General features: G+C 41.2%; 1 protein-coding gene across 2 annotated transcripts; it reads left to right on the plus strand.

Moving 5' to 3' along the window:
• The first annotated feature begins 14,667 nt into the window (after positions 1-14,667).
• On the plus strand, positions 14,668-19,457 carry LOC102705319 (serrate RNA effector molecule-like). 2 transcript variants are annotated; one of them, XM_015834158.2, is made up of 12 exons: positions 14,668-14,737; positions 14,860-14,921; positions 15,832-15,886; positions 16,120-16,194; positions 16,314-16,388; positions 16,485-16,532; positions 16,697-16,765; positions 16,857-17,663; positions 17,757-17,805; positions 18,171-18,292; positions 18,510-18,659; positions 19,049-19,457. In XM_015834158.2, exons 2-12 carry the CDS (start codon positions 14,897-14,899, stop codon positions 19,113-19,115), a joined length of 1,542 nt encoding a protein of 513 aa, XP_015689644.2. In that variant the 5' UTR covers positions 14,668-14,737; positions 14,860-14,896; the 3' UTR covers positions 19,116-19,457. The 2 variants fall into 2 exon arrangements, with proteins under 2 accessions (XP_015689644.2, XP_015689645.2); XM_015834159.2 differs by having other exon boundaries at positions 18,174-18,292.
• The last annotated feature ends 930 nt before the right edge of the window (positions 19,458-20,387 follow it).

Genomic DNA, 20,387 nt, shown 5'->3' on the forward strand with positions numbered 1-20,387 from the left:
AACATCTGCAACAAAGTACCAAATAAGTTTCTAAGATTTTTTTTTTTTGAGTTTTGCGTTTAAAACAGAGGTTCAACACCACCTATGTTGTTCCTAAAATAATAGTGCTCCTAATTGAAGCCCAAATGCCACGCAAATTTAAGGATACAATATGTCCTCCCAATCTCATTTGGTGTGAAATTGATCGCACGGAGAATGAGTCGCTAGACTCGTATGAAGATAGAGCTAGAGGATCCGGAAGCAGCAAAGTCTATACTCCATCACGCCTACCCTTTCCTTGGTACGTCAAATAGTTCGAAGCCATGTTTCAAATCCCACCTTACCTATTTTGGCATGTGGTTAGCACTAAATTACTTCCAGGGTTTCCGTGAACCGGTCCTTAACTGCCATGGGTGTGACTCTCAAAACCATGCACCCACAGTCCACCATTATCACTATTTTAGTTGACAATAACCCGAACGGGGTAATGAATCATTATTACAGTTATTCAGAACTAATCATGATTAATGAGTGATCCCATGAGCTACTTGTTCTAAGCACGGCTAAGCATTAACCTAGGCCTAACTCTAATCAAGTTACCCCTGGTAATCACGAAATAAAGCTGGATAAACAACGGCATAATACTAAGGATTACCCGAAAAATAAACACAGTAAATACCTTAATTAAAACAATGCACGTTTGAATAAATAAAGCGGGGAATTTGCAATAATAGGTTCAATATGATCAGATATGAGGGCCACTTGCCTTGCTCTGGTCCTTGGGGTACTTCAGCGACGGTCTTGAAATAAACCGACGCTTCGGCGGGATCCGAATCTAAGCGACAAAGCACAAAAATAAATAAAACAGGCACAAACTCTACTGAAACAGTAAAAGAAAGTATTTTTAATGGATTCTTGACAATTTTATGAATTTAATGAAATTTGAATGGACTTAAATGGAGACCAGATGAATTAGTTATGAATTTTAGAAGTTTTCTGGTTTTTTAGCTAAACAGAAAAGTCCTAAATAGATTTATTGCGCAATTAATAGGGCGATGACGTCAGCGAGGAGAGAGTAGGTGGCGCCGACAGGTGAGGTCCACCTGTCGGTGAGGGGAGAGGGGAAGAGAGGCCGACCGGTGAGCCCAAGGGGAGGAGAGAGGGGCGAGAGGGGCCGGTGGCTGGCACGCGGGCCCCACTGGCCGGTGACACAGAACAGAGGGGAGGGGGAGACAGCTTTGGCCGAGCGGAGGAAAGCGGCGGCGCTCGGGCATGGAGGACAGCGACCAGTGGAGCGCGACGCGAACCAGCGGGCGGCGGCGCGGGAGCCGGCGGCGACACTAGGTGCGGTGGCGCCAAAGGGAGGATGGTGGCGGCTTGGGGAGGACGACATCGGCGGCGCGACAGAAGGGCAGCGGCGCTCCGACAATGACGGGGTTGCGTTGGCGACGGCAAGACGGGGGCGACGACGAGCGGAGGGTCGACGACGATGTCGAAGGCGCGCGCACGCGCGGCGGCGGCAACGGCCTCGGCGACATCCCGCGAAGAGGAAAAGAGGGGGAGAGGGGAGCGGCGACGGCTTACCGGCGACGGGGACGGCGACGGCAAGTCGGCGAGGGCGGCGAACACCGTATGACGGCCGGCGGCGAGGACGGTGAGGCGCGGACGGCGAGATCGATCGACGACGGTGAGGGGACGGGCGCGGTGGCGGTTTGGGTAGACAGGGGGATTTTATAGGGGGAAAGCGCTGGCTAGGGCGGGCGGTTGTTGGAGAAAGGGTCGGCGACGAGGCGGATACGGCAGCGGCGATTGCGGCGGCGGCGGTGTCCGGCTCGGTTCCGGCGCGAGGAGGAGGGGTGGACCTCGGCGCGACGCGTGTGGGAGTTGGGCCGGCGGCTCGGGGCAGCTGGGCCGAGCCGGCCCAGGAGGAAGAGAGGGGGCGCGCGACGCGGAGGGGAGAGGCTGGCTCGGCTGGGCCGGCCCGAGGAGGAGAGGAGGGAGAAGAAGGAGGAGAGGAGAAGGAAAGAAAAAAGAAGGAAGGGAGAAAAATTGGACTTCGGCCCAATTTGGGAAGGAAGGGAAAAAGAAAGAAAAATGAGGGAAAAAGGAAGGCCCCACTTTTGCCGAATTTTAAATTAAATTATTGGGCAAAATTTTATACTCTACAATTTGAGTTTACATGCAGTTAATAATTTGCGAACCTCGATTTAATTAAAATTAATTTGTTTAAAGGGATTTTTCCTGAGTTAATTAAGCCAATTATTATTTACGAATTTCCTTTCTTACGAATTAGGCTTAGGATAAAATTCCGAGTGTGACACCCGCGGACTTCAAGTTCTCAATCAAGTTGAGCAAGGAATTGACATGTGGCATCTCATCGGCGGTTGGTAGCGCAGACCAGGAATCTCGTGCGACTCGGGCGTGGCCGACAAAAGGAGGGAGCGAATTGGCTAGATTCGCACAGTAAAACCAGGCCGCACACCAACCTTTGAGGGAGGTTTTCATGGGTAAGGTGAACCAAGCCTTCTTGCTCCCCTCACGGAGCTAAACGCCAGCACCGCCGACAACTGACGGATTGTACCGATTAGGTTGCGGCTTAACGATGAAAAGATGGCGAAAGAGGTTGAAGTGAGGGGGAATTTTGAGGAAGGTCTCGCAGATGTAAACGAATAACGCGATTTGCAAGATGGAGTTGGGGTTCAGGTGATGGAGTTCGATTCCATAGAAATCGATCAAACCCCGGAAGAAGGAAGACATAGGAAGCCCGAATCCCCGTTCGAATAAAGGTTTCTCATGAGAACACTAATTAATTGGCAAATTAATGTGAACAACTATACATTAGCAAGCAAAGAACCCCAAACTCCTCGAAGAAAGGCAGCCACGGTTCATTGCAACACCAATTCGATCGTTCCGAAGAACCATACAAAGATTGGCTCGATTTATACTTTCCAGAGAACTTGATGCAAGCACATCCAAAAATAAACCCTTTTTGTCCAACATGTACTAAAATAAAAGCCATGCTGTATTGCTACCAGCATTAAATTTTGATATGTGAGTACTGTTCACAAACTAAATATATTTATAAAGGTGGATTAATACATAAAATCATCTGAACTGATAAAAGATGTTGTTTTGTTGGCCTAATTGTAAATAGTAGGTTGGTGGTTGGTAGGGCACACAACGTGTGCCGTCCACACTAGTTTAGATACAATCTTTTCAACCTAGAAAGCTTGTGAATGAGGGAGGGTGTAAAGGTTGTGATTGAGGCAAAGTATATAAAAGTATCCTCATATATATATCCAAGCCGAGTCAGCCGCCAGAAACCCAATACGTACGTACGTGATGGATCATCGTCTGAGCTTGGTCTTGCTGCTGGTTGTCGCCGGTTTTTCGCACCCGCAGGCGCAGCCAGCAGTTGGGCCTGACATTGTTCCTTTCAACCTCGCGACGGAGACATATGAGGAGTTCTTCACCCGGCTAACCAGGCTGCTGCGTCGGCGGAGCACTACTCCACCGTACAACCCACCCGAGGTCATGGGACGATACGTCCTCGGGAGGCAGCGTCCCCAGTTCTACGGCCCAACGTCCAGATGGCTCATGGTGGACATCGTCGCCGGCGGCGGCGGGCCATCACCCTCAGACGATGATGATCATCAAGTGAGGAAGACGACGCTAGGAATGCTCCAAGAGGATCTGACAGACTTCGACCCAACAGGCTTACCCGGTGAGGTCACGAGGCTGACGGTTGATCAGATCGCACATAACTATGGCAGGCTCATACCTGGGGAAGAGGTCCGCCATAGAAGCCGCAGCCACACTTGCAAGCTACGACCCTACCACGGCCACCGAAGCAGCCAATGTGCAAGCCCCACAGGCTGTCACCAGGTTCGTGCTCATGATTTCTGAAGCCCTGCGGTTCAGTGCGATCAGGGATACATTCAGCGGACAGAAGTGGGGGGAGGAGTCCAGGATCGACGAGATACACACGAAATATGTGGTTTTTTTGGGGAAGGCTCTCAAAATACCTTGTGCGGTGGGAGCAAAGTCGCCGTCGTTCTTGGAGCCCAAACAACGAGGATAGTGCTTCCTTCCGTAGTCTTAATATCAACACTGCTGTCGATGCTTGGCAAATACTTGATTTTCTGCTACGCCCAAAATCATAACATGACGTCCATCTATAAATCATCATCATTCCAAGTTCATACCCGCGATACATCTGCATCTATACTTAGCATAGAAAGAAAGCAGTGCTTTTGATTTTTGCTAGACGCACCCGAATTATTTTGAGCCATATGATCGAGCTATGCAGCGGTTGAGATAGTTAGTAGCGTGGATGCTATGTGATTAGAAAGCCAGCACGAATTGCTGTTACCGCTCGCTACTGCAGGTTTTACACGGCGCCTCACTTCAACTTATGTTATATGTATCTGTCAGAGAGGGCGTAATGCTTAAGTTGCTCGACCTATACCAAGATTACCGAAAGAAATTCAAAACGAATGAGTGAACGTAACCGACACAGTTAAACACACTCACTATGACGTAAGGACAATATCTTCGTTTTTGTTAAAGGTTTGTTAAAGAGTGAAACCTTCAACTTCATGCCTTCAATATATCCAACTTGTTGATTTCCGAGCTTTTTAATTTATTTTTTTTGCCAAGCAACATGACATGAAATTTATACCTGACCTCTTTAATTAGCCACAGGACATGGAGTTTATACTTGCTCAGGAATTATTTTCATAGAAGAGAGTGGTGGCTCGGTGGTCATCACTGCTCTCTTCTAAAAACCTCTGGAATTATTTTTATCATCACTTTCTCCAAAAGGAAGAGGAAGCCACTAGGTTGAGTTCTTCTCAGCATATTAAGGCTTGACTGTGCGTGCTCTATTTAAGAATTTACTTAAATTCAGGGCATAGCCCAGTTTCCTAACATTAGAATTGAATATACTCCATCCGTCTCTAAATATTTGACGTCATTGACTTTTTTATGCATGTTTGACTATTCGTCTTATTTAAAAAAATTAAAAATTAAAAATTATTTTTATATCATTTTATTTATTGTTAAATATACTTTTATGCATATACAAAGTTTTACATATTTTAAAAAATTGAATAACATGAACGGTCAACTATGTGTCAAAAAGTCAACGGTGTCAAATATTTAGGGACGGAGGGAGTATTAAGCAAAATCCGGTTCAATTTTTGATATAGTTTAGCCATCTTTGCTGCAGGTCAGTAATATTCTGAATTGAGCCTAGAGCAGATGTGATACTTATTTCCATCAACAACAATATAATTTGATAGCGCACATGAATAGAGTTGTACTTGCACAATCTGCTGATTCCTCATTCCATGCTTGCAAAATATCACCACCTGATCAATCCTGAGATAGCCAAGTAATCTTGATCGATCCACTATTGCTTCCAATCAGTGCTCATGTATGTACATATGTGATCACTGATCTCTGCACAAACATGTAATGACACATTCATGTCTCCAATGCTCCAACTTTCAATTCGTCAACCAAACTCTCTATACGTACAATATATGCTATCTGAAGTCCCTCTCTATGTGTGTATTTCAGAATAACTATGCGAAGCACTCAAGAACTGGCAAATCTGATACCAGTCAAAAAAATATTTTAGCCTTGTCCAATAAAAAAAACCACTGGCAGTCAGGGAGTTTGTGAATATCTATGTAGGGTTGGCAACCGAGCGGATCAGGACCGAATTGGGCAAGGACGGTCTCGGCCCCAACCCTGAATTCCATCCCCAGTCCCGACCCTAAAAACCAAAACAGGGCTAACTCCTCCCCCATCCATGACCCGGCGAATCCCCGTCTCCGGACAGGGCCCCGACGCCCCGTCCAAACAATGCACACAGCACACACACAGAGAAAAGTGAGCGCTCACCGTCGCCAGAGAGGGGGCGAGGATGCCGACCACCGTGCTGCCGCCACCGCCCACAGCCCGCCCCTCCGCGTTACCACCACCGCCCCGCCACATCGTCCCTCCACGCCGTCGCTGCCAGTGCCGCCCTCTGCACCGTGAGAAAGAGAGAGGAAGAGAGTGAGAGTGCGACTGAGAGAGAGGATAAGGTTTGTGTATTTAGTGGACTTTAGTGAGCCTTTTTATTAATTGGACCTTCAATAATCTAGGTTTTAAAGTTTAATATGTATACCCGGGTCCCCGCGGGTATAAATCCTCCCCCGGCCCCAGGCCCGACCCTATAACTATGAACTCCTAACAATGAATATCGCATAATGATGTTTCATATTTTGTTGAAGTTGGGAGGGAAAAAAATGCAACTTGCAAGTAATTATGCATACAGGTATCAAATGTCTTTCTGTTTCCCTACTTTAGTAGGTTTCATCCATTTGCTTCGGCTTATGTTTACTAGCTAAAATTTAAAATTTAACCATAAATTTGAAGTTGATTTTAAGGTTCTTTTCAATGTAGTTTATTTTTTAGCATTTGCTCTTAGATCACTAAAAACACCTATATAATTTTTATTTACAAATTATTTTTTGTTTGCAAATACTTTAGTTTAGTTTTGTAAGATGTTTGCGACATCACAGTGCAGCTGTGGAATTACAATAAATTTTGGTATTTCCACCGTTGACATCATATTTACAGTCGTCTTTGAATTTACCCTATCTTTTCTCGTACGAAAACATATGGAGATTTTTTTAGTCTATAAACATAACTTCAAAATTTTCTTATTTTTCACTGATTCAGCATTCAGTGAATACTAAATGATAATGAATTTAGAAGATGACCTTACTATTTTATGCTTAGAAATGGACTAATATATAAGGCTCCTGCATTATGTCTGATTATAATTGCTTTTTGGATGCTTTCTTTAATCTTTAAGATTTTTGTTATAAGAGCAATTTTACCATCACTAAAAAGTACCTCAAGATACCAAAATTTACATTTAAAATTATGTCTGATTATAATTTAAATCTATTTTTTATGAGTTTAAAAAACAAATTTTGTTGTGTCTTCCTATATTACATAACAAGAAATTTAAACGATCATATAGTCCCGACATCGTAGACTTTTGGATTTGCCTTTGACTTTTCATCTTATTCAAAAAATCTATCCAAATATGCAAAACTATAAGTCACACTTAAAGTTTCTATAATAATAAATTAAATTATAACAAAATAATTAATAATTATATAATTTTTAAATAAGATAAATGGTCAAACATGAACATAGAAGTCATATTAAAAATGGAGGGAGTAATATCTAGCAAATATTTATGGCTCAAGTTCTTTTTAATATATATATATATATATATATATATATATATATATATATATAATATATATGACCAATTTTAATAACGTGAGATTACTAATTGTGCTTCCATTTGTTATGTTCCCCTTCGTTATTATTAGGAGTTATTATTAGAAGGTGCATATATCTTTCAATGATTAAAAGTATATTCTACAGTTATGCATCATTTGACAGATAAAGTAATTTAGTTATTTCACATAAAACGTTGGTGCCAACAAAATATTTCTAGAATCTCAAATACTCATCGTATTTATCAGAGATTTATCTCTAGTGTTATTGTTAGTGATTTGGCTACTTGGTCATCCAGGAATAGTGGTCTATAGCCTAGATCCATCCTATGTTTAGTGCAACTGTGATATGATGTTGAACATGAACTATATTATCTTGTATCGTTGTTGGTATTCTAATGTTGTTTCGTGTTGGTTTGCGCTAATGCGCATGCCGCGTCAATGTTGTGGTTGAATTTTGATTCTAAAAGGTATACGACACATATTTATAGAAACTTTATGATCGAAAAGTTTATATATTTATATTTATATAAAGTCTCTAATATATAGAAATATATAGAAAGTGTATGATTTGTTTTTAATTGGTAAGAAGATTCTAACATATGTAAACTCTATAGTTAGTAAGGTAATTTCTAATTTAGAAAGTTTATAATATATAAAAAGTCTGCTTAAGAGAGGTGGAATCTGTTCTAGCTGCCTGACCTAAAGGAGGCGATGTGTATCCCTCGAATTTAAATAATGATGAATAAAGAACATAAAATGACTAAAATATATTTGTGCACGGTAGGTCAGATTCAACTGACAGAACCCGCCGTCTCTTGCAACGGCGACAAGGCTGCCGCAGCCTATGGCCGAGGCAAGTTCAACGCATACTGCTCTGTTCAAAGAAGCAAATCATACCCCCTCCGGGTTTTTATTTTTTTCTGACGTAGTTGATTTTTTGATTTACGTTTAAGTCATTTGTCTTATTCAAAATTTTTGTCCAAATATACAAAATTATAAATCATACTTAAAGTTACTTTAGTAATAAATTAAATCATAATAAAATAGTCAATAATTATATAAATTTTTTGAATAAGACGAAGGGTCAAACATAGATAAAAAAGTTAATTGCGTCAAAAAAAAATAAATCGGAGGGAGTATTTGCGAGCACCCAGAAGAATGAAAATTCGAACCATGGTGCATTAGTGCTTCAGTATGAATTCAGTGATCCATGGATTCTAGAACAGAACCGGGGCTAACGAATTACAGCTGTTTGTGATCATCCTGCCTATAGTTGGTTAAACCTTGACAGGATTGTTTTCTCATGCAATAGTGAGGATTATGAAGATGAATCAGGCAGAGCAGCATTGTTTTCTTATGGTTCAGTGAGGATTATATGAAGATGAATCACGGAGATCGAGCAGAAAAGAGATTTGCAGAAGGTGATGAACTGGACAACGAGCAGGACTCTTTAAATCTAACAATATTATGCCCTCCACTTTCCATTGATCCTCTACCCCAGTCATCATGTGTAGTACTATTTTGATGAAGATGAAATATCCTTTTATTTTAATGATAACTATCTAATGGTATAATCATTGAAATTAACTACTGTTACTACCTCCATCCCTAAATATTTAACGCCGTTGACTTTTTAATTCACGTTTGACCATTTGTCTTATTCAAAAAATTTACAAAATTACTAATTATTTTTATATCATTTTATTTATTGTTAAGTATACTTTTATGCATATATACCAAAAAGTTTTTTCAAAAATATCACATCAAACATTTAGACACATAAATGGAGCATTAAATATACATAAATATTAGAACTAATTACATAGTTATGAAAGAAATTATGAGACGAATCTTCTGAGCCTAATTATTACGTGATTAGTCATAAGTACTATAGTAAACTACATGTGCTAATGACGGATTAATTAGGCTTAAAAGATTCGTGCAGTTTCTTAGCAGAATATATAATTTATTTTGTAATTAGACTACGTTTAATACTTCAAATATGTATCCGTATATCCGATGTGATGTTTTTGAAAAAGATTTTGCAAACTAAACAAGGCCTAACTTTACATATTTTAAAAAAATGTGAATAAGATGAATGGTCAAACGTGTATTAAAAAATCAACAGTATCAAACTTTTAGGGACAAACATTTAGGGATAGAGGGAGTATTTGGTAAAATTTACTTTAATTTATGAGATGATGAATTATATATTATAATGGCAAGCGTGCGAGCACAAAAAATCGTGGGAAAAAAGTGAGATAAGCTGGGCCTTAAACGCAACTATACGTAGGATCAAACCATCGCAATGGCATGCACACAGCAATGGCATTCTGTATTGGTAGAACTAAACAAGCTTCAGTAAAATGAATGCAATCCATTCACTCGGACTGACTGAAGATGATCTCCTGATATGAAGACTCAGTACACGGTACTCATCCTATTTCAAAAAATATAGAACATATATTTGTTTCATTAGAACAATAGTGCAATAAAAAATTACTCGATTAATATAGTTGTGTTAAAATAAATATAATCATAAGATAGTATTTTTTAATATGAATCTAACAATATTAATTTTGTTTTATAAAAAATTTAAATAAGACGTATGGTAAAAAAAACCAGATAATCTTACATCTTTGGGTCTGCATCCTCTGTGTATTACAGCAGAGGATCACTGTTCATGTGAGCTGCACAGTGAAAAAATTCATGAACAACACAAATACTGTAGCAATTAGATCTGATCCAACGGTTAAAAACTAATGTAAGGCCTTGTTTAGTTCCCAAAAATTTTTTCCAAAAACATCACATCGATTTTTTAAACATTTAAATAGAGCATTAAACATAGATGAAACGAAAAACTAATTGCACACTTATGTGAAAATCTCGAGACGAATATTTTGAGCCTAATTAGTCCATAATTAGCCATAAGTGCTACATTAACCAATATGTGCTAATGACGGTTTTATTAGGCTCAAAAAATTTGTCTCGCGGTTTCCAGCCGAGCTATGAAATTCGTTTTTTTCATTCGTGTCCGAAAACTCATTCCGTCATCCGATCAAACGTTCGATGTAACATTTTCCCAAAAAATTTTGCCAGACATGGTCTAAATGCACTTATTCACCTCTGCTCTGCAGTAGCTACTGCGTAGATCGTAGCTCTACCTCTTTTCTTCTTTCACCGCAGAGTGGGGCCCATGGGCAATCCGTACGAATTGGTTGCCACCTGGCAAGCCCTAAATGTTTATAAATTCATGGTCTTTATGTGAGCATGTTGCATAAGAAAGATGATTGGTTGTTATATGATTTAATACTCACTACTTTTCTTTTAGATTGCACTGAAGTTGGATGTGATGTCTCGAATGATGAAGATTGTCATAGCAAGAAAAAAAGAAGGTTGTCAATGCTCCTGATATTTGCTCTTATCATATCAGAAGCGGTGGTGACCACCGCTGCCGAGTCACGGTCAGCACACACACTACCTCGAGGATTATCAGTGGTAAGCATGTTCACTGTGTCACTTTCTTAGTCTGATGCTAATTTATATGGAATGAAATTAGTTTATGTGTGCAATGTAGTTTATGGTAGCTTACCAAGCTTCGTTACAGGATTGAAGTGTAATTCAACTCTGCTGGCTTCAGAGTTGTCAGCACGGTGCATTTTAAATGACAATGTCCATGTCATATCAGAATGTTGTGCAACAGTTTTGATGACTATTGATGACAACGATAAAGAATGTTTTTGTGATGTCGTCGACGAATTTGCTTCTGAGGTATCATCGCTGGGTGCTAGAACGCTCTGGATGATCTATGAGACCTATCGAGGGAAACAACGATTGCCTGTGGACTTTGATAGCTGCCATGGTCGTCCACCGCCCCCGCCGCCAACGTCTCCTGGTGATAATTCAGGTGCGTAATAACACCTCTGGAAATTCTTGGAATCATAGGAGCATGTCTGGTTTTTATAATAGGAGTAATTGCAGTAGAAAAGCAAATAAAACAGAGACTGAGATCGGTGCAGAATGAGCAAGTTTCTGAGGAAGCCCATGCGAGCTCTACCATTGAAGCTCTTACAGATGCTGTCGTGCGAGAAGCTATCTTGGACCTTCCACTATGTGCTGATAACACGGCCGCAAGAGTTGAGATAGAGATGACTGTATTACCGTCAGTGGAGGGAGGAGACACTATGGAGCGAGACATGTCAGAACTAGTTGTGAGACGCAACGCAGAGTCAGTCGCGTGAGCCCGCGTGAAATCTCCATTCATCCAGGCTCCTCCGCCAGCGTCACTACCTAAGATTGCTACTAGGGTTCTTGCTGAGTACTATTCATATTATTATCGTGCACTGTGGGATATCTGCCCAGGGGGGCGAGATAGGGCTCGAAAGTCTCGTCAACGAAAGAGAGTGTAGAGCGGAGAGGTTCAGGGGGGTCGGGCCCCTCGGTGGACACAGAGCAATTATACATGTATCAAGCCACCGTGAGGCGTAATACCCCACTCCTGTCGCTTGTGCACTACGGGAGTGAATGCTTTACAAGCTTATGTAAGAATCTTCTACTTGTCTGGTGTTGTCCTCTTTTTCATTGGCTAGGACCCCCTTTATACTGTGACGGCGATGCGAGGGAAACATGCCATCCCTGCGGTGACAGGGATATCACTGCGTGGTCAGGGATAGCCTCCCTTTCCTCGCTTTTTCTCGAGGAGGGGCGCAAATGAGAGCGTGCGCCTGCAACCGCATTTAATGCAGTGAGGCGCACGCTCCTGTGCCCGTAATAAATGTGGCATGACGTGCCACCAGATATCCTCACATCGCCATAAGTGTGGTGGTTGGACGCTGATGACACGATGCGTTTGCACTCATGGTAGGCCCCGCATGCACAGCCCCCACGCCGAGGGGATCGGGGATGACCTGATCCCTCTGGCACTCGGCCGAACGGCGACCTTCCGGGCCCGATCCTCCCCTTCCATGGATTTTCAGAACTGGACAACCAGCAGGACTCTTTAAATCTCACAATATTTTGCCCTCCACTTTCTTTTGATCCTCTACATTTTGATGAAAGATGGAATATCTTTTTTATTTTAATGATAACTATCTAATGATATAATCATTGAAATTAACTACTATAAAGGTAAAATTATTTTAAATTATGAGATGATGAATTATATGTAGAAACTTTTTAAAAACATAATATTTTATAATTTGGCAAGCGTGCGACCCGAAAAATCGAGAGAAAAAAGGTGAGATAAGCTGGGCTTTAAACGCAACCATACGTACGATCAAACCATCACAGTGGCATGCACACAGCAATGACATTCTGCATTGGTAGAACTGAACAAGCTTCAGTAAAATGAATGCAATCCATTCACTCGGACTGACTGAAGATGATCTCCTGCTATGAAGACTCAGTACACGGTACTCGTCCTATTTCAAAATATATTACATACTCCCTCAGTCGACGCCCATTAACTTTTTTTATATACGTTTTACTATTCGTCTTATTCAAAAAATTTACATAATTATTAATTATTTTTATATCATTTTATTTATTGTTAAATATACTTTTATGCATATATATATAGCTTTACATATTTTTTTAAAAAATTAAATAAGACAAATGGTCAAACGTGTATAAAAGTCAACATCGTCAAATATTTAAAGACGGAGGTATCCGTGTCCCACGGAAAACCAATTTTTCGTTTTTTGTGTGAACATTTGGCCATCCTTCTTATTTGAAAATTTTTCAATATTTTTTTAAAAAAATTAGTCACACATAAAGTATTATTCATGTTTTATCAACTAATAAAAATTAAATTATTATCGTAAATTTTTTTAATAAGATGAAAAGTTAAACATTGTATCTAAAAACTGAAAACTTGATTTGTTTTGGGACGGAGGGAGTATTTGTTTCGTTAGGACAAGAGTTTGATAAAAGATTACTTGATTAATATATTTATGTGTTAAAATAAATATAATCACAAGATAGTATTTTTGAATATAAATCTAATAATATTAATTTTTTCATAAAAATACATCATAATAGAATAGTCTTTAATTAATCTGTATTCTAACTAAACAAAGTATGCCCTATATTTTTAAAATAGAGCGAATTGTATGGTGTTATGTTCCTGCCTGACATCTGATATCACAAATCTTGTTAGGTGTCACCTTGGTTTTTACTACTCTACTGCCATTTCACTTCCCTTTTACTTTTCTTTGAATTACTCCTACTAGCTGAGCTGTGTGATCTTGAGCAGTTCAGACCTGCAGCCTTTGTGTTAATGGCAGTGGTGGGGGTTTCTGCACTGACGATAACCACGACAAACCATAAATATCATATCAAATTTATCAAAAATTAAATTATTTTCTAAATATTTTTAAATTTAATAGAATTATGATAATATTGGTATTGTCATATCCAACGGTAACCACAATAACCGGCTATTTTCAAAAAACCCCGACACAAATTAAGAGTGACCGGCGATTTTCAGAAAACACAGGCCGTGGAGGCCCATTGCAACTTCAAGTGCATTCTTTTACGCGATTATTCTCATATTTTTTCTTCTTGATGGTTATACATACTCTTCCTAAACAATATATTTTTGAAAAAAATTATATAAACAAATTCATGTCTCATATTTTCAAAATAGATTTTTTAATTTTTAGTAGTTTATATATTATTAAATAACTATTAAAAACCACATAATATTACATCTTTCCTCCTTTCACCGCAGCCTGGGGCCCATGGGCAATCCGTACGAATTTGGTTGCCACCTGGCAAGCCTAGTCAGCAAACTTCTCGTCTCTCTCTCTCCTTCTGCTTCCCCCCCCCCCCCCCCCCCCTCCCTCTTGGCTTCTTTTGTCTTCTTCCTCTTCCTTCTCTCCCAAGCCTCCCTCCCCTTCGCCGTCGCGTGCTCGCCGCCTCGCCCTCCCGCTCGCCGCCTGAGCCGCCAAAACCCTAGGCGGGTTCGGAGTTGGGGTTGGTGTCGCGCCTCCTCCGTTCGCTTCAATGGGGGACGCGCTCCGCTGCTCCCCCGACGAAGACCCCGAGCTCCGGTCTCCACCACCGCCGCCGCCGCTGCTGAAGCCGCGGCCTCCTCCCGGTGGCGATCGCGCGCCGGTGGGGATGCCGCCGTCGCCGACTCCGGAGTGCGACGAACGCTCGGTGCGTCTTGTTCAGCGGGGGCGCGCGCCGGAGGACGTGCCGCTCCCTCCCCCACCGCCGCTCGGCTCCTCGCGCCCCGAGCGCCTCAGCGATCGCCTCGAGAGGGAAGCCGCGCAGGAGCGTGCTGGGAGGATGAGGAGCGAGAGCCCTACCCCGAGGTCCATCTGGAGGCGGCTTTCGCCGTCCCCACCGCCGAGGGCGCCGTTTCCCGCGCCCGCGCCTCCAAAGCGGCCGCGCTTGGACGACGGCCGGGTCGGCCGCCGCAGCCCACCGCGCAGCGTGAGGTGAGGCGTTCGGTCTACTTCTCCGTCTTGTTAGTGTTTCGTTCATCCTGTCCACGGCTTCAAGCTAACGCGCGCGTGTTCTGTGCGCGCGCGCGCGTTCGGGAACTGCATGGTTGGTGCAGGATCGGGTTGGAGCACGGGCGAGGCAGTAGAAGGGGCATGGACAATTCGCATCGCGCTTCAGGTGAGCAGCATTTCCGCTTAGACACCGGCACTTTCAAGCAAAATCGTGCATTTCGACAAAGTTTGCATGACGTTTGTCAAAGCAGTGTCCGGTTGTCACTTTAGGGTTGAGGAGGGATGGCTCGAGCAATTAGACGGATGGACCCTCATCTGTAAATCTGTAATGTTTAGGCACTGCCTAGAGGCCAATGCTAAAATTTCCTTCTCATTCCATCAAAACAAATGCACTCTGCGTAGTTGAGTAGTTGTCATGGTGAGTGTGATTCATCAGTTAGTGCTGTGGTATGCTTTTTGGGCACAAGGAGCGTGGGAGATTAAACAGGTAGGTGTCTTGTACTGTTGTCTGATTTAATTATATTCATGTTGATGTTATCACTAGGAATGGCACACCGTATCTTAGTATGCAATTAATGAAAATCTTCAGTTATTGCCCCCTCTGTTATTACTAAAAACACTAAGGCATCAATCAATACTATTTTTATTGGCACACTAGTAGGGTACTGGGGTTACCGTCTTGTTGAGTTACCTATGCAATTTGATAGGTAGGAATTGACTTCAGTACTTGTCAATTTACTTGAGAACAAGAGATCCACCTGTTCCTTGTTGGCTTACCTCTAGTCACAGTTGAAATTCTTAGGATGAAGACATTGGCATCCATTTTTTATTTATAAGTAACCTACTTCTGCAGCATCAGATAAAAGTTAACATTAATGTTCAAACACATACCCTATTTATTTGTCTCTTTTTTCTTTCATTACCAAAACTTATTGATTGTGTGCATCAAGACATAGGCTGAGATATAAACCATTTCCATCAGCTAAAAAAAACAACTCATGTTCTTTTATGTGAACAATCCTCATAACAACGATGATTCACTGTTTAGAAGATTTAACACATATTGCTTCTTTTAGACTGCCTGGACTATGGATATGATGCTCCTTATAGTGGTCAAGGTAACACCCAGAGGTATGTACATTGCCTAATCATGGCTAGTTTCAATCTGTTAGGTATGTCTGCTCTTGATATTACTTCCAAGTTTGTAAGTGCAGTTTTGAGTTTCAATGAACTTTTACTTTCTGTTTACCCCCCCCCCCCCCCCCCACCCCACCCCACCCAACCCAGTTTTGAATGGCTGATAGATAGTTGAGTAGTTGGAGTGCCACTAGTATGAGATCTTATGTGATTTCAAATCATTTCAGGAAAGGATTGATGACGTACAAACAGTTTACGCAAGAACTTGAAGATGATGTTTCCCCGGGTGAAGCTGAGAACAGGTATTTAACAAAAAGTTACACAACACAGCAGAACTTGAATGTAATATGTTGGTAGTAGTTTACACTTAAACTTCAACCACTTACTTGTCTAATTGCACTGCTATAACTTGGTTAACAAGGTACCAAGAATACAAGGCATCATACATTAGTACTCAGAAAGAGGTCTATTTCGATCAGCATAAGAATGAAGATTGGTATGTTCAAAATGCTTCCTTCTTGTGGCGTTATATGTTCACTGTAAAATAAATAGATGTTTTTATAGGATCATTACTTTGTTGTTATAATTTTAGGTTGAAAGACATGTACCACCCAACAAACTTGCTATCTGTTATTAAAAGGTAATAAATTTACTCTTCCTTCACTCTAAAAGAAATTTCATACATGAATTTGTGTTGAGCAGCATTCGTAAATAGAACAGCTCCTTTTTATATGTGTTATTCATTTCCCTCAAAAAAGATTATGTTACTCATTGATTTCTTATGTCTGTTTGTACTTCACTCAGGAGGAATGAGCTTTGCAGGACTGCAGCGAAGAAATTGATTCTTGATTTGCGGAGTGGAACTTTGGACCTGTGAGATGAATCTATGTATAATTTAAATTATGAATGATGAATCCTATGGCATTTTAAGTTGGTTTTGCTGATATCTTGATTTTTTTTTCAGTGGTCCTGGAATGACTGCTGGTGCAGCAAGTAAATCAGGAAATGAGAGCGATGGAATCTCTGCAGATGATGAAGATTATGATAACAAGAGAAGTCATCACAGAGTTCTCATTAAAGAAACTGAACCACTTTCAGATGCTCCTAAAGCTCACCCAGTCAGTTCACATTATCGACGAATTCAAACTGACATAGAACAAACTCTTGCCTTAGTGCAAAAGCTTGACGAAGAGAAGGGTATTGTGGGAAACATCCTGTCAACCGGTGATCACGGAAACTCAGATGGTGACAAATCACATGCTGGATCCACAGGGCCTATAGTTATCGTCCGGGGTTTAACTACTGTCAAGGGCCTTGAAGGTTTGGAGCTCCTAGACACTCTCCTTACTTACCTGTGGCGTGTCCATGGTGTTGATTACTACGGGATGTCTGAGAGTAAAAATGCAAAGGGTCTTCGTCATGTGAGAGCTGATAAAAAGAGTACCAATACATCCAGAAGTAGTTCTGCTGATTGGGAGAAGAAACTGGATTCTTTCTGGCAAGAAAGACTGACGACTGGCAAGGATCCTCTAGTTGCATTGACTGCCAAGGATAAAATTGATGCATCAGCTGATAAAAATCTAGAATCTTATGTCACAAAGGTTAAGGACGATAAATACGGATGGAAATACGGCTGTGGAGCCAAAGGATGTATAAAAATTTTCCATGCTCCTGAGTTTGTTCTCAAGCACCTGAACCTCAAGCATCTTGACTTGGTCTCCAAATTGACTTTAAAAGTTCAAGATGATATCTATTTCCAAAATTACATGAAGTAAGTATTTGGATCCTCAAATGCAAATGAAAAGAAAATTATTTCCGACACGTCAAAAGATGATGCTTCTTCTGTTGTTTCCTCTTGATGCAGTGATCCATCTGCACCAGGTGGAATACCTGTTATCCAGCAACACGCACCAGTAAGAAATTAAGCACTGTTCAGCTTGTTCCTTCACTGATATGCTTATCAGCATTTTCTTGTTTGTATGGTGGGGCAAGAAAAACTATTGTACTTTTCCTAATAAATTCTGAAACTGAACTAATTTATATTGTCTTTCTCGGTCTTAGTAGGTTTACATTGCACTGGGTTGTTAATTCCTTGTGCATTTTCCCCCATTGAGTTGCTTACGCCCTGTTTTGTTGTTTGTGCTTATCATAAGAATAGCTGTTTCTCTTGGAGTTATGTCCTGTTCAATTGTCAGTTGTCACTATTACGCTTACTGTTTGTTCAAATCCTGAACCTGGAGTTTAAAAACCCTATTCATAGGACAATTCTGGTTTGCAGGAGAAGCAGGACAGGATACAACAAAGACCTACATCTACCGAACTAGGTGTTTCTGGCGAGCAGAATTGCTTTGCCGTTGAAATTCCCACTCCGCCAATACTAATACCTGTCCCTGGTGCTGGGTAGGTTAATTATGTTGGCCGTTTACCTAAATAACTTAATACTCTAAAAAGAAATTAAATAAGGCCCTCTTCGGTTTGGAGGAATTTTACAGGAATTTTAGAGGAATTGAACTATTTCCTCTGAAATTCCTATAAAATTCCTGTAAAGAAATTAAAGAAGCCCTAAGTCAATTATCGAGTCCAGGCACAGTTCTAACGATGGCTATCTTGGTTTCAGTCCATTGGGTCCATTTGTTCCTGCATCTCCAGAAGTAGTCATGCAGATGATGAGAGGTCAAGGATCTCAGCATGGGATGAACAGTGCGATGCTGGGACCAATGATGCCCATGTATCCGCCCCGTCCGCCTAACCCTCGTCCTCTGCGAAGGTCAGTACTGCTCAACTTAGTTCGATTAACTGCACCCCCAAAAAAACTCTAAGCTTCATCATCTCATAAAATTTGGCACACCATTGGAATCTGAAATGTTCAAATGGGCTACTCCCATGGTTATCCTTTGCACTTTCTAAATGATGTGATGAATAAGATTCCAGTGGCTATATGCAATGCTCCTTCCTCTCTTGTCGTTGCCTGTGTCTGCACCGCCGGTTTACTTCTACTTTGTATTGGCTCTCTTGTGATCTTCTCCCGTTGCATTTGATTGTGGAAGCAGAAAGTGGGATATATCTTTGTCTCGAACGTATTAATGCTTCACTGTAGTTTCTGTTGGCTGGCTCTCTTAAACTTAACCAAACTTGAATATTTTTAACTGATGCTAGATGCAGTTACAAAGATCTTGATGACCCTGGGGAAGAAGTCACTGCCGTTGACTACAGAAGTTTGTAGAGCGCGCTTCGTGTTAACCAGCAGGCTAATTTGGTGACAGTTTTCTCCAGACAGCACAGAAATTTAACAACTGACATAAAGGAGGATTAATTCCAGGACACGGATGACGGATAGGAAATTTTGTCAAACCTGACATTTAAGATGATTGTTTCGCTCGAACGATCAACCATTTTTATTACTAGCTTCTTTACCTTGATATGCTCCTGTGTTTGTTGAAACGTAGTGCGCGTAACAAAATATTAACATCATTCGGTTTGCCTCCTCTTCGTAGACATATGTTCTTTGTTGTTGGTATTACTATGCACTCCGGATTAACATCCTATATGAAACGTGAATTTAAGAACAGGGACAGATTCTATAATTTCTTAATAAAATACTTTTCATATTTAAGTATGATTATATTGTTTAACGGAGCTGAGTTCGGCAATGTTTTCGGCTGGCTTCGCCACTTATTAAGAGCCTTGTATCAATCAGTTAATTTGTATCAATGCCTCGTCTTATCTGATCTTTTAACCGGCGCTTTTGCGAGTCTTATGGGGATCTTACTGGCTCAACCGAGCTGTAATCCAACGGGCCTTAACAGGGTATGAAACTACTTCGCCCAAAATTTTCATTTTTTTTTCTTTTGAATTTGGTCATAATTTAATTAATGTTTGAACTTCTTCCTCAAACCTAAAATTTAAACGAAATCGCAAAACCTGGCCTTAATTAAGCCTTTATACAACTTTCCTTCACCTTATTGTGGTGGCTTATCATGATACCATCGCACTAATTAGGTGAGTGGGGGGGGGGGATGTGGCGGGAAGGGACGACAAGGAGAGTTTGAAAAGGAGAAGCGGAGAATTGGAGCTCGAGCCGAATTCGGCCCGGCCCACGAGACGTCGAGACCCTCTCTCGCCTTCGCTGCTCTTCTCGTCTCATCGCCACCATCGCAGAAGCGAAGAGATCGCCGCGACGACACGCTCTCATCCGGACTTGAAGTTCTTTCTGATGTTATTCATTTTCATGAGAGGCAAAACAATTTAATTTTTGCTGATCCCCACAAACATTGCCACAAGCTAGAGCCTTAAGAGCCTCCTCAATAGCTCATCTATCTCATTCTCTATCCTAAAAATAGAGAATAAAAACTCTAAGCGCTCCAACATTTAACAGAACGGTCATCTTATCATCGATTTTTGGATGTCATTCATTCTCTCCATACTCTAAAGAGATACAGAGGATGTCATATATAGATGATCTGGTAGAGTATAAAGAGATATAAAGGATGAAACA

The sequence above is a fragment of the Oryza brachyantha genome, chromosome 2 (assembly GCF_000231095.2).
Source record: "Oryza brachyantha chromosome 2, ObraRS2, whole genome shotgun sequence".
Taxonomy (NCBI): Eukaryota; Viridiplantae; Streptophyta; class Magnoliopsida; order Poales; family Poaceae; genus Oryza; species Oryza brachyantha.